We start from the raw sequence: 17,294 nt of genomic DNA, 5'->3' as shown, positions 1-17,294 counted from the left end.
CTGAAAGAAATTGCTTTCAACTTTATGCATCCTTACACTTACACATATAAAAGATTTCTTCCACTTAGAGGCACTGTCTGCACCTAACACCGAGAGCTCAGTGTTGAGTTTCAGGTTTGATTTCTCTAAGGAGAGTTGAGATGTATCCTCTGAAAACATTTTGGACGTGAAGATGTTTGAGGAGAGAAGACAGTTTGATTCTCTCCTGGAAGCAGTAGTATTCATAGTCAATCGGCTATGTCCCATTCACAGTTTTAAGGAGTTTACTGAGAACTAATATATGGGAAATATGTACATTGGTACTTCAACAGAACCTGTTTTCAGAACAAAATTCTAGTTAAAACAAAAGAATCATCATGGATGAAATAATTTGCTTTATAATAATCAGTGTGATTTGAACAGTGTTGTGTTCTGCTGGGAGTTTATTGTCCTCTCATATATCTTCAGTTATTTTTTTTTGCCTAAAGGAAAGCTTTACGCTTGTTTGCCATATAGAATGCCCTATAGTCTTGCCTGCTTTTTTTTTTTTTTTTTTTTTGATCATGTAGTTCTGCCTGAGTTTTCTTTTTAATAAGTAGCTTCAATAAAACACTGTCACCAGCAGACAGAACATGTAGTAGCTTGTAGTATCTCTTAAGCATGGCAGTATCTGTGGGGAGTTGAAAAGGGTTGCCTTCTGCTGCAGATGTGCCTTCTGCTGCAGATGACCTTTGTGAGGCAAATCCCTTCCCAGAAAATCCTCCAGGAATTTTTAAAATGCTTTGTGGTGGTTTTTGTTCTTAATTCAGTGTCCTTTAGAATCAGGAGATTTGGTATAGTGGAGAAACATCACTAATAATATGGAGTGTTTTGCACTTTTTAGGCTGAAGTTACATTTTGCAAACACAGTTTTAACACTTTGGAATAAGAAATTCCTCTGAATGAATGCTATCATGAAGCGTTCAGGTTTTTGTAAGTGGAGGTTTTGGCTGAAGTTTATCACCAAGTGTAAGGAAGCACTTACCTTCATCTGGCTTAAACGAGAATCTGTATCTGGCTAAACCACCATGAGTATGTTATGAAGAAAGCAGGACTTGACTCTTTCGTGATTTCATCTTTCAGGGGATATTTATCTATGTATACAGTGTATGTGCATCATGAATTTCTCTTTGCAGTTGTCTATCATCACGGAAACAGCGCAACTGGTGGCCACTACACTACGGACGTCTTCCAAATTGGTCTAAATGGCTGGTTACGCATCGATGACCAGGCAGTCAAAGTGATAAATCAGTACCAGGTGGTGAAGCCGTCTGCAGAACGCACAGCCTACCTCCTGTACTACCGCCGAGTTGACCTGCTGTGAAACTTCTCCCTTTTATGCTGTGTGTGCAAGATACCTGCTTTGTAGAACGCCAACTATCACTAACTTTTTTTCCTCCTGTAAATGCTCTTTTGAGTGAATCTTTTTTTTTCCCTTGCAACTATGGGATAGAGTGAAAAAGGAAACTACCTTGGGTTTGTGCACAACATAGTTTGTGTTGACTTTTGACTTTGCAGAATGAAGTCACTTGGTTGAAAGACTCAGTCTCAAGAATCACAAAAATATTAAAAAATAAAAAAAAAAAAAGAAAAAAAAAGAAAAATCTGAGTTAATGCTGAATCCTAAGATAATAAAAGGGGATTTGCATTTGATTCCCACTTTCTAATTGCGTAGTAGAAGAAAACCCTGCACCAGCAACAGAACTTGTAGATTTCTGTGAAAATGTTTTATCTTTACTTAAGTAAAAAAATAAAAAAATAAAAAAAATAAAAAGCGCTCTCTGCTTCCCCAATAGTTTTTGATAAGTGGTAAAATATGAGCCGATCTGTATGAGATGGGAATGGTCCTATGTGCTTCAAAAAATGTACAAACGTACAAAATGCAGAGTTGCTGGTTCCTAATAGGAAGACACATTTTAATAATTGTGCGATGAGAAACTGCTTAAGTACACATTGCAGATCAAATATTTGGAGTTAAGATGTTAGTCTATATAGATGGGTGATTGTAACTTTATTGCTATTAAGAAATTTCAAACTGCATTTATGCTTCTGTGTACATGAAATTAAAAAAAAAATGGGCAAAATAATTAAGATTGATATTTCTTTAAGTCTGCTTTGTTTAATTTTGCTGTCTGCTCTCCTATAATGTTGAGTTCCTAATTGTACACAGTTTAGTGATATCTAGAAGTATAAAGTTGTCGCCCATCAATAAAAGTCACAAAGTTGGTTTAAGGTGTGTGCGTGTGGGTTTTGTTTTTCCTCTAGTGTAAATTCTAGCCTTGGAAGCTCCTGAAAATGGCTTCAGAACACTTTTTACAAGGTGGAGATGACGTCCCCCAAATGAAGTGCAGATGCTTTTTGTCTTTTACAGCTTCAGAAATGCTCCCATTTGGCACTGGGATCCAACTGAGCTTTGAGGAGAGAGGAAAAGGGAGAAGAGATCAGTCAGCCTGGAGGAGCTACGAGGCTCCTGCAGGGCCCACGCCTGGGATGCCTGTCCTAGTCCCAGAGCAAATGGCGGGGGGGTGACTTCCTTTTGTGCCCAGCACAGATGCTTTGAGGTAGATGTGGTTTTGTCTCACTAAAAGAATGTGTTCATTAAAAAAACATGGCCGATTTTAACATGCATAGCCAATGTGAGGTTAAAGTGTATATACTTTGATCAAATACACTGCTCTTTTTTTTTATTTTTAGATGGTATTTAGGTTTTTAAAAAATCATATTTTCCTCAAAGCTCTGAAGAAAGTATAGCTGCATTAATTTTCCAGGAACTTTGTTCCAATAGATTTCTTTAACACTTCCTTAAACTGCCAATTGCATTTAATTTGCATTGCCTGCGTGTCCGGGAGATGGATGGGTGCAGGTCTTAGCAGCGTTAGGTTTTCCAAAAGAAGGACGCAGCTCTGTAAATGCCTTAGGTTTCAACACTTGCCCGTTGACATGGGATTCCCTCTTGTGTTCTCTGCCCAAGTTAAACAGCAGTTAGTCACCTTACAAAAGACGGGAAGTTTATTCACAGCTGCTCTGTGAAAGGAGTAGGCTGGAGATGTGAAGTCGTGGCTGCAATTTACACAATGTCACCACGCAGGGCAGCGGACACGTGGCTCCCGGAGCGGAAATGAAACTCCCGCGACAGGCCCACGTGTTTGAGGAGCAGCGAAGCTGTCCTGGCACCGAGGCTGCTGAGTCAACAGCCTGGCGGTGGCAGGAGCAAGGCTTGCTGGAGCAAGCCCTGCTGACTTGCCCTGGGACTTTTCTATGTTCTCATCGGATGGTGGAGAACTTGGGCTTTCCTGCAGTGAGTCAGTCCTGGAGGTGCTGCTCCCGCGTAAGGAATGAGTGTGCTGCCCGGGGCCCCTTCCCAGGTTTTGACTCCTGTGGGGTGCAGCCAGCAGGCAGTAGGAGTGCTCAGCCCCGTGGCTCCAAGTTGGATGATCTTCAGATGGATGATCTTCGCTGGCTTTTTAAAAATTATTAGGTAGCGTCAACTGCACTCTGTGCCACAATCCTGAGGCTGAGAAAATGTTACGGTATTTTCTCAATTGTTCTGGATAGCCGAGTGCATACTTAGTTGTTTGATCACCAAATCCTTACTATTTTCTGATTTGAAGGTTGGGTTTGAGACATCCCTCCTGAGTCCCTGCAGCCAGGGCTAGCAAGGGGATGTGCCAGGGGGCTGCTGCTTCCAGGGCTGCCCATCAGAGGAATTACCTTGGAGCTGGTGCTCTGGAGACATTGGTTCTGTGTTAGTTGTTCCAAATAGGAGAAACCATGTTTTGAAATCTGTGAAATGAGATTACTATTCTCTGCTCAGCTGTTGTGGTAGTTATATTCAAGTCCCGTTTCTTTGCAGCTTAATACCCAGCCTGTGCAGCTGTAGGATTGGTCTGGGGGAAAAAAATTGGTTGTTCTGTCTCCTAGCCTCACTGTACACCTACAACAGATGGTTACGGCTGCAGCTTTTGCTCTTACGGCTGTATGTGTCCAAAGTGTTGGTTTTTGGAAGGAAAACCTTACCGCTGTGTAGAGGCACTCATCTCTGCAGCTTCTGATACCCTCATTGGGAGCTTTGTGAAGATGTCGTAAACCTCAAATTAAAAGTACTTGTGCAGTACTTTCCTCTGTTATGTCTTTTAAATGAAAACATTTTTCTCCAAATGAGACAGAATAATCTTTCTGATTGTGGGTTTAAGCATCTCTATGCACATTATAGCATCAGTTTGGAGATCATGATCTCTTTCAAAGAGGCTTAAATGTGCAGGCATGTGCTGTTGTGTTGCCTAAAATCTGCTGGGAAAATTGCACATGGGAGTGTATTGTACCTTAGTTGTCTGTTCTGCAGAAATCATTTTTTCTTGCTGCCAGAAGGTAAATGATGTTCATCTGGTATTTAACTGTATCTCCAGTGGATTGTGAAAACCTATGTTTTAGGTAACAGGCTTACTGTGTGCTTTTTGCCTTTGTGGTGACCTTTCAGAGTCACAACTACAACAGCTGCATGCAGCAATTTTTGTCTTGTGCCAGTCATGGCAACAGGGAAGAAAATGAGCATTTCCAAGTATTCCAGCTAAAATTGCATGTGATCGCTAATTTAAATATTACTTGATAGCAAGTCCTTGCTGCAGGTGTTGGTTTTGACTGGAAGAGGTGATAGGCTGGTGAGTTTTGACCGATGTCAAAAATTACAGGTCCAAGTTTGTGGATAAGGTCTTAGATAAGTTTAGTAGAAGCAAATTGGATTTCTTGCCTGATCTACTCCTGCACTAACAGGAGAACTCACAGTGGCAAGGGGTTTTCTAACAAAAAACTTAGTATTTATAAAGGTCTCATCAGCTATGGGTGGGTTTGTAATACAAGTATATTAAAAATACGGGGGTAATAAAATGCTTTTTTATTTTGGGGAATACTATTTGTGTTCATAAGAACAATCCATTAAATATTTTTTGCTGTCAGGTGGTTTTTGGTGTTCAGACACAAGGTTCTGCATTCCCTTGTACCTGTGGCAGATCCAGGGCCTTTTCCTATGTCCTCTGTGTTTTCTCCTGCTCAAAAGGAACAGAGAAGGAATTTATATGTGAACTTGGATTTTAATATAAAATCTAAATCTTAAATGTTTATAAGAGACATGTATGGGTGTCTTAGAAAAGTTGTATCCTAACTCCCCTTAAGTGTTAAGCAAGTAAATATATTTGGAAAATATTAAAAGGTCAGATAAAGTTGTAAAAGAGGAGCTCTTGTCTTCAGAAATGTTGCAAAATTGCAATACGCTCTGAGTCGGTACATTCAGTTGATATGAGCAGGTTACAAGTGTTGTTAATTATTTTAAAGAAATGGCAATGAGTAACTGCCAGTTTAAAAAGCCAGTGTTGAAATCCTCTCTTATTATGAAACAGAGGTTATTCAGCTGGTATTCATTTATTCGATTTTCAGTAGGGGTATTACAAATGCACTTGTTGCTAAAATCTGTCTTCTGCAGTCTATTGCTCAAAATGGGAAAAAAAGTAAAAGCATGTGGCAAGTCTGACATGAACACGCACAACCACATTTTTTTATATATATTAAATGCCTCTCATTGTTCCAAAACAAAGATTTTGCAGCCTTTTGATTGCTTTGTCTGCAATTATGTAGAAGAGAAAAACCACCAAAACACCCCCCAACCCACATGAATGCACCATGAATTTGGTGGTTCTTCGATGATTTTTAAACCAGATTTTAAGAAACTAAACCTAGTTTTCCAAACCAGAAACTTTGGCCATGTGTGATGTTAGGAAAATCCTATGCCATAAGCCATTCATGGGGAAGGATTTGATGGTATGGGGGAGAAAGACTTCCAAAACCAGAAGGTATTTGTGGGTGGGGGATGTTGTGGGTTTTATTTTTCAATTATTTAAGAAAACATACTTTTTAGAGTATCTTTTCTTGTGTATTGCCTACAATAGAAAGCATTTGTGGTCTCTGAGCATCACTTAAAGGCTGAGGGAAGCTGCCAGGTGGGGGGGTAAGGAGAACATAGCTGCAACCCCACTCCTGTATGACCATGCTGGCATCTTGTTCCTTTGCCCCATTGCGATGAGCAGTGAACATGGACTGTGATGCCAAAATGCCCGCGCGGACCATGAAAGAAACCCCACAGGCTGGCCCCTTCCCTAAAGCTGCCACAGGACCTGATGCTGTCCCAGCCTTGGGTGAGTGCCTGGCTGTGGGCTGGGATGAGAGGTACAATGGGGCAGCCAGCACCTGGCATTTGTGTGATTTTTAGGGAAAAGCTGTTCTGCTCCAATTTTCCGTGAGGAAATCGAAGCACGGAGATCTTACATGCCTTGCTTTTAATGACACGACTTGTGCTGATGCAAACGGTGGAAAATACCCTGGTTAACTGGGGAGAGAGGGAAGGAAAATGAGTAAGTTTGGAGGGTTTTTAGAATCACAGAATCATAGAATATCCTGGGTTGGAAGGGACCCACAAGGATCATCAGGTCCAACTCCTGGCTCCACACAGCACCACTCAAGAATCAAACCATGTCTGAGAGCGGTGTCCAAATGCTTCTTGAACTCTGGCAGCTCGGTGCTGTGACCACTTCCCTGGGCAGCCTGTCCCAGTGCCTGACCACCCTCTGGGTGCAGAACCTTTCCCTAACCCCCAGCCTGACCCTCCCCTGTCCCAGCTCTGTGCTGTTCCCTCGGGTCCTGTTGCTGCCCCCAGAGAGCAGAGCTCAGCGCCTGCCCCTCCGCTCCCCTCCTGAGGGATCTGCAGGCCACCATGAGGCCTCCTCCCCTCAGCCTGCTCTGCTTGGGGCTGAACAAACCAAGGCACCTCAGCCACTCCTCATATACCTTCCCTTCCAGATCCTTCACCATCTTCATAGCCTTCCTTTGGTGGCTCCCTAATAGTTTTATGTACTTTTTATGTCGTGGCACCCAAACCTGCACACTGTGCTTGGGGTGAGGCCGCACCCAACAGAGCAGAGCAGGGCCATGCCTCAGGCACCCCGGGGCTCAGGTGGTCCCACTGCTGGCTCATGTTCATCTTGTCATTAACCAGAGCCCCTAAATCCCTTTTCACAAGGCTTCTCTCCAGCCTCCTGTCCCCCATCTGCATGTACAGCCAGCGTTGCCCTGTCCCGGGCACAGAATCCGGCCTCGCTCATGTTAAATTTCACACAGTCAGGGATTGCCCAGCCCAAATGTGCCTCAGGATCTCTGCAGTTTTACATCAGCTGCACTTCAGAAAACCTAGCAGGCTGTTCATGGCCGTGCTGCTGCCCTCAGGCACCATGAGGGGACATGGGTGGCAGGGGACCGTGGCGGTGGCCCAACAGGCTGGGCTGGAGCGGGGCTGCTGCAGCAGAGGGCAGTGGCGGCACACAACGGCAGGGCTTTCCCGTCACAAACGCCCTATTCATCTAACCAGCATGGCTGTGACACGTGGTGGATGCTCCCGAGGTGTTAAGGGGTTCATCCAACTGTGTATTTTATTCCCTATTATTGTTGAAGACCCGAGGAATTTGGGAAGGGTTTCTGTCAGCAGACGCACAGCCAAGCTTCACCCACTGCACGCGATTGTGATTCACCTTCTCCACCTTGGGGGTAAAATCTCCCAAGCTGACAGAGTTGGGTTAATATTTCTGAGCTGTTTCAGCCTGCAGTTCTCTGCTGGTCACTTCTAAAAAAAAAATAAGAAAAACAAAAATCTTTTACAGTGTTTCAACATTGCTTATTGCAGATGAGACCAGGAAACATGGCCAGCTGCGATAACAAGGTGCTGGCCTTTGTAGTTTTCAGTGTTCTTGTTTCATTTGTGCTTAGTGAGGTCAGCGGCACCTCCCAAATTCAGCAGTTAATTTTCTGAAATTTCTGTTGCTTGTGTGCTCATTTCCTTGTCTTAGTGTCCTAAATTTAGTGTCCTTGTCTTAGTGCCTAAATAGGCACTCACGAAACATCCCAGGCTTTGGGAAGTTTTGTGTGAAGCTGTTGTCCTGCACATCACCATCAGACTAAAAGTTTTGGGAAATGTTTGTTATTCCAAAAAGGAGGAAAAGCTGCTGCAGATGAACCCAGGAGATTTCAGCCCAGGCTGCCCCAAACTGGGAGAGAAGCAAGAGAGATCAAATAGGGGTTCTTGGTGCCAAATATTAGTAGTGTTTTGGGGGAAATCCATACCTGCATGGCTTTCACTGCAGTGATTCAGGATCCCCATGCAGTTGCTCCCTCAGTGCTGGAGCAGCCTCCCTGTGTCCAGCAGCATCCTCAGCCTGCGGGAGGCAGGACGGGTGACCCACAGGGCAGGGGGAGCTCACAGCTCCTGCTTTTCTCATGGTACGTAATTATGGCTGAGTTTCTCTCCATTTTCTTTTATCACTTGGTTTCCTTCATCCACGTTATTCTACTAGTGCTCCTTGGTTCTGGAGAAGAATGATAAATGTGAGTTAGTACCACAGTTTTGGGTCTCTTGCCCAGATCTTCACTTTGTCCCTGCTCATCAATGGTGCCGTTATTACTGAGCTCATATTTGAATAAGAAATAAAGGGGAATTTAGTTTAGGTTGAAAATCAAGACATGCTGTCTGCATGTTCAATTAGGGATGACTAGTGAAATCTGTGTTTCTTCCTATGCATTGGCTATTACATTAAAAGCTTTCTCTCCTAATATGTACTTACATATGCAGCCTGCTTTATGTGGCTTTTACCACATATGAAATTGAGACGTTATAATCAGGGCAGTAATAACGCTGAATGATTAAAAGTAACCTGATTGTTTTGGCTTCGGTCGCATTTATGACCTGAAACTGCTGACTTGAAACAAAACAAGATGAATAAAAAGCCTCATTCTAGGCTGTGCTCATCGCTGAACAAAACTGTGCACAGTGAAACAGCACTGGTATATATTAAAAAAAAAAAAAATCAAATATTTTTAAGGCAGCAGAGTTGATGGAGGGTTTAGACAGCTCTGACCAACCTATGAGGAATAATTTCCCATAGGAACATTTGTGGAGATTACAAAATGCCAAGTTTTTCAGAGAGCTGGAAATAATTTGTATGCTGGTACGTGAGATGTTAAACGAGCTAATCCAAGTTTCTGGTAAGTAGAGTGAAAATCACCTTTGGGGACCCATGAGTCAGTGCTGTAAAGCTGCCCTGGGGACAGCCTTTGTCTTGGAGGAGTGAGAGAAAAATGGGAAGGATGCAGCGATTTCAAGGTACAGCAGCGCAGAGCCTCATTCAGCCCAGTTTTGTGCTGTCTTTGAATTGCTCATGTTTGTGGCAGCATCTCAGCCCTTTTGGGAGTGAGCTGCCTGAATAGCTCCGAATCGCTGTAGGCAAGGTAGAAGTGCTTGTTAGGAATGAAGCAGCATATATTGTCGGTTCACACGTATGGTTTGCATTGAAGTAAATAGAAACTCTCTTTAAATACATCTATGAGCCAGAAAGGGGATGGTACCAGTGCCAGCGGGGACTGGGACTGACTGGATAGACTGGGATTGACTGGGGGGGCTGCATCCACCGTGTCCCAGCTGCAACGCAGACCAGAAACGGTGCTGAACATCCCCCAGGTGATGAGAATCTGCTATATCTGCAAAAGTTATCCCAGGAAAACGGTGCAAGACATTAAATCAGCAGAGATATCACGGGCCTGACTTCACAGGGTTCATTGCTTTCACCCTCTGGAGTTGTTCTGTGAGCTGTCAATATTTCTGTTTTGCTTGTGAACAAGTCTGATAAACATCATCCTGCTTTTTGAGCACTGCTGGAGTTGAAGCAAGCCACTTAGTGGCAGAATATCTTGCAAGCGTCCTTCTTTAAACAATAAATAAAGTAGTTTGCTGTTTGGCTTCAAGAAATAAATATTTACTATTTAGAAGAATGGAAGGACTTTTCTTCCCAAGAACCTCGAAGAGAGGACAGGATGGGATATTAGGAAAAAATAAAGCTATTTTATTATTAATTGTCCCTGTGCTGGCCCATTGCTGGTGTCCCCTGATGTGTAGCCCCATGGGGATCCTGGTGCCCGTAGGTGGTGATGCCCGGACCTGCTCCGCTCACAACAGCATCCTGCTGCTGCAGCAGAAGTGCTGTAAGACACTCATGTAGTTTCTCACGGTACTGCTTTGTGTTTTCCTGTTTGTTTAATTAAAAAAAAAAAAAAAAAGGATCTTTCAGCTTGTCTTTTTGCTCAATCACTTCCTTTTGCAGTGAATCAAACCATGTTTCAACAGTGCATGTGGGATTGCAACCGCAGGCAAGGATCTTGCTGTGAAAGCTGAGCTGGGGCTCTTTGGGTGCTGGCTATCCTGCTGCAGGAGAGGTGAGCCTTGCCCAGATGCTTCGCTCACTTTTTATTTTCCTCGTTCTGTGCCGGCAGCGGCGTGTGTGTGCAGGGAATGTTGGTGCCGGGCAAGCTCTGGGAATGAACCACAGAGGGAAATAAATCTCCCTTTTCCCAGCAAATGCCTAGCTGTGGGACAGAGGAGTGCTGCTGCCAGCTCGGGGACCCTGCTCCTGGCACAGGACATCCCCAAGGCCACCCGTGGGCTTTTCCCATGGAGAGCTGGGAAAGGCTGATCCGGGAGATAGCTGGCCCTTGTCCCTTGCAGAAAACCCCTATTTTGGTTTTCTGCCCTAAAACTCATCATCAGTCCTCACCGAGCCATCGCAGTCTCCCCATCGCAGCAGGGAGGATGCGCCCACAGCTCTGCTTGAAAACTGCCTGCAGGGAGAGCAAAGAAAACCCTTTTTATATCCCAGTCTGCTCGCACTCCTTCTCCGCCTCCTCCTCCTCCTTCACCCCCCCTCCCTGCGTGTTGTGTTACAGCCTTTGGGAGGATGGTCCTAATTTTCCTAGCCCCGGTGACTCTTCAAACCGCTGAGAGATCTGAAGTGACACCACTCAGCTCCTTGCTCCTGCCTCCTTTTCTTCCCTTTTTTTTTTTTTTTTTTTAACCAGGCTGATTGCCAAACAGGATGTTCCAGAGTTGTCCTCTTTGCCTGGAGTGCATAAATACCACTGGGGAGCTCTGCGAGACCACAGTTGGTTCTAGCTGCTGAGCTGAGACCTTGCATTCCCTGCACCTCCTTGGGCTTATTTCATCCTTTTCCCCCTCCTCATTTAAATAGTTCAGCTCTATAATTTATTTTCCACAAGCAGGCTTGGAGGAGCTACAACTTCGTGGGGACTTGGAAGTGCTCGGCAAGGTGAGTGTAAGCTTTGGTCCCGGCTTCTGAAATGTGGTTTGGGTGTGTGTGTGGGGGAGAAACGGCTCTGTCAAGTGGGCACAATTTTCATAACTTCTCCAAATTGCTCCCTGCATGGTATAAAACAATGCGATGCCCTCTGAGCTGTACTGAGGGGTGCTTTGCAGGGTAACGCAAGGTTTATACGCATTAATCTCGAATGAATGGGAAGAGGTTGCAAGTAGAGGAGAAGATTACCACAGATAATTAGATAGATAATTTTTATTTGAAATAATATTTAAAAATTATCTAAGGGATGCTGTAGCAGCTTCCATGACTTGGCAACCCATAGGCATATCTAGTCTGCTCCAGGAAGCCTGTGTTTGTGCAACTCTGCTCCAAAGCCCTGTCTAGAAGGAATTTCACGGTGTTGTCACATGTTGTGTCTGTTACCAGTGGGTTTTCTGTGTGGTTTTGCATAGAAACTCACCCACTTGAGTTCTGTGGGAAGGATTGTAATGACAGATCCAGATGTTTTTGCCCATGGCCTTGAAGATGCGGGATTTGTGGTGTGCTCTGTGCAGACTGTGTTATGTCCTGTGTCAAGGAACTTGTCATCCCACTTTTCTTTTGAAGCCAGGGCAATATTTTAAAGAATGAAATGTGTGGATCCCTGTTAAGTGGATATCCTGGGATGCAATGCATGGAGCACACTGTGGCTTTGTCACTGGACTGCTTTGCACAGGTTAAAAGCCGATCCCAGGTGAACTCCCTGCTGCTTTGCTATTTCAGAAGCTCTGCTGGCATCTTGTGCTAACTCTTGCATTTCTTTGCAGTGTCAGCTTGCCCCAGGTATAATCCCACAGGTGTCGGGGTATTTTGGCTGCAGGCTTTACCCATAATGAGGAGTAGAGACACATTTGTGCACTTCCCCAGGGAGGCAGCTAAAGATCAACAGCCGCGCAGTGCTAAGGGGAGGCGAGGACGTAAGGAAATGCAGGAGGCAGCACTGCATGCCAGCCTCCAAACGCTGCCAGCCCTTCTGCTTTCTGTGACATGCAGGCACTGTCCCTGAGCTGGGGAAATAGCTTTCTGAAAATAATCTCTTCCAAAGTCCGGAGCTGCTTTTTAACTTCCTCAGCCCCCAGAGGAAGGCCTCCCCTTTGTCCCCAGCTCGGCCGTGCCTTGCAGCGTATTCGGGAGTCGCTTTCTGCCGACTCACTGGTTTCTGATTGCTCCCAGATGTTTACCTGGCACCAGCATCAGGGGCCTGATGCGTTTAAAAGGAGGCTGTGCTAATTCTTCTCTCGAACCTTTGAAAACAACAACAGAGGCTTGCTCAGCTGACCGTCAGCTGATAATTCTCCTTGAATAATATCAAATCCCAACTCAAATATGCTTTCAATCTTCCCTAATGAGGAGTTTTGAGTGCAGCCCCTGAGGCTGTGCCCCAGCTCTGCAGGGCATTTGAGCTGGCTGAGCTCTAACACATGGCCCAGTGTTTTGTTGCACCTGGGCATGAGGATATTAGGGGAGGCAAGCAGATGGACATCTGAAATCAATGAGGGCTTTCTGAAATGTGAGCATCTATCTGCTGCTTCCAATTAATCTCCGGGAGGGGAGCTCTTTGCTCCCTGTCCTGCTCCCATCACATCACCCTTCCTTTGGATGCTCGGTGCTGAGCGCTCCCCACCTGGACCCAAAGCAGGCGACCCAAAGTGAAAGAAACACTAAAATTATTTAATTTTAGAGAGGTGCAAAACACCCCTGCGCCTGCAAGGGAGATAGAGGGAGGACCATCCTGGGGCATAAAGCACCATCTGTTGCAGGGCTCCAGGCGCATTGGCTTGGTCGCGGAGCCGTGAGTGGGGCAGATCCTTTGGGCTTTCCGGATGGCCCGGCTGATTTTTCAAGCTGCACTTTCTGTAAGTTCAGTGTTTGCCTTAGATGGGTGGTGGATACGGGCTCCTATTTAGCGGAGGGCACCCAGCCAAATGAAGGGGTACAACTGCAGCCTATGTTGGCCGTCTGTTTCTGCCCGCTCTACCTACAGGGCAGGCTGCAGTTAAAATTGCTCACACTAAATGGCTGCATTGTGAAGGGCCGTGGCAGCGCATCTATTTTTAAACTCGTAGGGAAGTGCCTCAAAGTAGGAATTGTTGCCTGAATTTGGGTCAGACAGTCTACAAAAGCAACAGCTCGTTTTGCCTCCCCTACCTCTCTTTAGCCGGGTTAGAAAGCTGGGCTCCTGCTCTGGGGGAGGCAAATGCCAGCAAAGAGGACTGGGAAGAGGATGAGGTTACAGCAGGGTTTGTCCCCAGGCCACCAAGAGCCCTGTCTTTCACGTGTGCCCGGGGCTGGGGACATGGCACGTGTGTTCGGCTTGCTTTGCAGAGCCAGGAATGATGAGAAGCCGTTACCTAAACTTAACAAATTATATCCCTGCATTGTTCTACCGAGGCAAAGGCTTAATGCTCTGCCTGGAGGGTGACAGATAGCAGCTGGTTTTCATCCTGCCTTATTACAGTAAGAATCCCCAAACAGGGACTTGCTTTTATTGTGTAGATACCCTACGCTTTTTCTGGGTTTCCTGGTGGGAGTTTTGGGGGTTCCCCACCTCTGCAAAGCACTTCTGTGCTTGCCGCTCTCCTCCACAGATGCTGTTGGTTCTGGGGAACAGGGGTTTTGGGACTTTATATTTGAGAAACTTTTCCAGCTGGAAAGTTCATCCCTGCCTTGGCCAGCTTCCGACTCATCCTGTCTCACTGTGTCCGGCCCCATGTCGTGGGGCTGAAGCTCCTGCTCATCTGCAGCTTGTTTCCTTTGTAGGTACACTTTCAGCATCTCTTTTTAACAGCATTGTCAAAACTAAATCCTAACCTTGTGTTAATGGCAGAGATGGGGAAGCTTTATTCCAAACTATAGCCTTAAGGAGGGAGACTTTGTGCTTGCACTGTCTGCATGGATATTTATTGCCTCTTATGGGTTGACTCCGTTCTGGTAGCTCTCGGATCCCGCCTAAAGAGGACTAGGTGTTGCAGAGCCCTGCAGCAGCCCATATTCCCTTCCCTGCACAGCTCATGATCCAAATAAAGCCAGCTGAGACGCACATGGCTCGTTGGACCAAGAAGTCAGGGAGGGGGGGAGAGGAAGGGAGGAATTGCTAGGAAATAGCAGGTGGAGAGGGAGCACCACGGAGCAAGCGTCTCACAGGGAGGGGACGGGGATTAAGTGGAGCCATGCAAATGACCAAAACGAGATCATCTCTGAGCGGGTCAGCCCTTGGAGCTGGTGCCCAGCGAGCGTGCTTGGGAACGCCTAATCTTCTGGCTGGGGGAGGCCGGGTGCTCCGGCTCCTCTCCTCGCCTGCCATAATTCATCTGCCTGGCTGCGCACCCACCCGCCGTAAGGCGCTGGGGCAGCGTCAGTGAGAACACCCCAGTGCGTCATTCACCAGTAGGAATTTTGATTGTTCGACGTTACGATGACATTTCACATAAACAGCTGCCTTCACAGAGTCTGGCTGCTGCTCAGCTGGATGTCTATTGGCAGAGCGGGGCCTCCGAAATAGCTCCTGCTCATGTCTGACCTCGACGATCTGGCTTGCTGGGAATTTTACTTTCCCTTTTACTCATATCCGTTCTCCACTTTAATGACCCTTTGGGGGAAAGTGGCTGCAAATGGCTCCCTCTCCCATTTTTAAGAGGCACAGGTGGGATTATTCGGAGCTGCTGGGCATTTCTGGGTGACACCTGCACCCCTGGCACCCTCGGTGCAGAAGGCACTCGTCACTGTGCCCAGCTAATTCTCACTCCCAGACCAATGCCAGTGGAGCTCCCTGGTGTAATAAGCTGAGTTCCCATCATCTGAGGTTGGTGCTTAGGTCCTCCCATCCTTGCGGGGAGCAATAACAGCTTAGGCTCTAAGAAACATTCATTTTCAAGCAAAAATCTGGGTTGTGTGGCTTCTTTGGCGGGGGTCATACTTGCCAAGAGCTTCTCTGGCACTGCTCTCACTGCCTGTTTCTCCCCCAAACCCAGATCCGTGCTGAGCCTTAGAAATCCCCGAAAGGAAACCCTACTGTTGTCTTCATCACTGCTTCTGCCAGCTGTAGAGGAGGAGCCATGAATCTTGCCCTGCCCTGGATCCTGCCTCTTGGATGTGTACTGCTCCTGGCCACCGCAGCCAAATGCTTCGTCTTGACCAACTCGAGTCACCTAGAGAGAATCTTGAGTAAATATCAGGATGGGGAAGCTCACTCCAGATCCAAGAGAGCCATATTATTTTCAGACAGACAGGAGATATTGATGCTCCACAATAAATTAAGAGGTCAAGTGTATCCATCAGCCTCCAATATGGAATATATGGTGAGTACAGCTTCTGATACCTAGCTTAATTTTTACTTAAAAATAAAAATAAAAAATTCCTTATGGTGCAAGAGGTGCAGCAAATTTCCTCTAAAGTAAGTTTTTCTCAAGAGGTTTCCTGGAGCAGTTTAATACCAGAGTGAACGAGGCTTCAGATTATTGGACTGTTTTGGTTGGAAAGGGCCACTAACGGGTCATCTAGTCCATCCGCTGCATAGCTTCAGGACTGGTTCCATTATTCATAAACGAGCGTCTAGCCCAGCCCTGGACACATATCCAGTGATGGCAATTCCACAGCCTGCCTCAGCAGGTTCTTCCATTACCTTAATGTCATAAAAGCATCAAATTTTCCCTAGTGTTTAACCCATGTTTTCCCTGTCCCAGCTTTCATACCCTTCTGGTAGTGTTTTGGGATGACACAGTCTGCTCAGAGAAACCTCTGATGGTTGCCATCAGCTACCACCTAGCACAGCAGATAGCACTTGCCCTTTCATTATATGCTGATCACCAGAGATTATGGCTGTGATGTTCACGACACTGCTGGGAATCTGCTCAGCTCCTTAGACGAGCTGGGCTCAAGGAATGTGTCTCTATCTGCAGAGAAGTTCAGTCCCTGGAAATTGCTGGAAAGGCTCTGGGGAGTTCAGAGGTGGATGGGTCAATGCTGTTGGCTTTCTGCAGCTCAGGAAACCGAAATAAAAGTTTGGTCAATGTATTCCCCCACTTCAGAGGGAGAACTTAAAAGTATTGGTATGAAATATGCCTTTACCATCAACAATCCAGATGAATAGTTTTTCTTCACCTGATGCCAGAGACCCTACTTGGAGCTATTTTTGACAAGCCTTCAAAATATTGTGGGGCCAGAAAATGATGTAGGCAAATAATTTTTTTGTGCCTTTTCCCAGTGTGCAAATATAATTATGACTGAAAGTAGCCTGACTTCAACTGTGTGCTCTTGCTGACAGATTCGACGACTAATGATTTGTTAAGACCACGTTTAAAAGGGTAGAAGGAATAGTACACTGAATGTAATGCAAAATTGTTTGCCAGCTGTGCTGAAATGAATACTGCAATTGGAAAATTCTGCCTTTTCTGATTGCAGGGGAAAGGAAAAGGAAAGGGAGAGCAGAGGACAGTAAGGAAGGGCAATTGTTCTTTGGTTGCATCCTCCTAGCAGTCACACTGCTGGTGTTGCATCCCGCTTCTGTCAGAAAGCACACGCCTTTCTAAGAACCGGTGCTTTGTATCTCTTTCTCAGCGGGCTCTCATTCTCCTGCAGGCAGCCTGTAGGATGCTGCCAGGGAAGAGATGATTTGATTAATTTCCAGAGAGTAAACACAAAGCATGAGAAAGCCAAATGTGTTTTGGTTGGCTCTGAGGATCTGAGAGGGCTGCAGTTGCGGAGTGTCCACTGGCCGACTGCTATTTACGCTTGCAGCGTGGTTGCGCTTTTATGTTTGTCTTTGCTCAGTGTGCTTTTCTAGTGGTTTTATGGGCGATTGAGGGCAAATGAAAGGGCCTTATATGCTGCGAAGAAAGAAGCTGAGTATAAGATGGTGCTACTTGGAAAGGCTATAATCAGTCTTTCAAGTATTCGTGTTTACCCAATATTACTTGGAAATGCAGTGTGTATTCTGAACGTGAATTTCACTTTAATCCTTTGTTCTGCATAGGACATTTCTCATTTGGACTTGCTTAAGAGGATGGTCTGTCTTCAGTACTGTACATAAACTTTTCCCTT

General features: G+C 45.7%; 2 protein-coding genes across 2 annotated transcripts in view; both read left to right on the top strand.

Annotated features, from left to right (window-relative positions):
• The window catches only part of USP10 (ubiquitin specific peptidase 10), a 50,174-nt gene extending 47,924 nt beyond the window's left edge, over positions 1-2,250 (top strand). The window contains exon 14 of the mRNA XM_084294772.1: positions 1,155-2,250. Within this exon, the coding sequence (XP_084150898.1) occupies positions 1,155-1,342 (188 nt within the window). The 3' untranslated portion in view covers positions 1,343-2,250. The remainder of the gene's footprint in view (positions 1-1,154) is intronic.
• Positions 2,251-11,060: 8,810 nt separating this feature from the next.
• Positions 11,061-17,294, top strand: part of CRISPLD2 (cysteine rich secretory protein LCCL domain containing 2) — a 29,493-nt gene continuing 23,259 nt past the window's right edge. Inside the window, exons 1-2 of the mRNA XM_084294979.1 lie at positions 11,061-11,207; positions 15,227-15,553. Of these exons, the coding sequence (XP_084151105.1) occupies positions 15,311-15,553 (243 nt within the window). The 5' untranslated portion in view covers positions 11,061-11,207; positions 15,227-15,310. The remainder of the gene's footprint in view (positions 11,208-15,226; positions 15,554-17,294) is intronic.

Source organism: Netta rufina, assembly GCF_964035555.1.
Source record: "Netta rufina genome assembly, chromosome: 13".
In the NCBI taxonomy this organism is placed as follows: Eukaryota; Metazoa; Chordata; class Aves; order Anseriformes; family Anatidae; genus Netta; species Netta rufina.
This window is presented reverse-complemented; position numbering and strand designations above follow the sequence as displayed.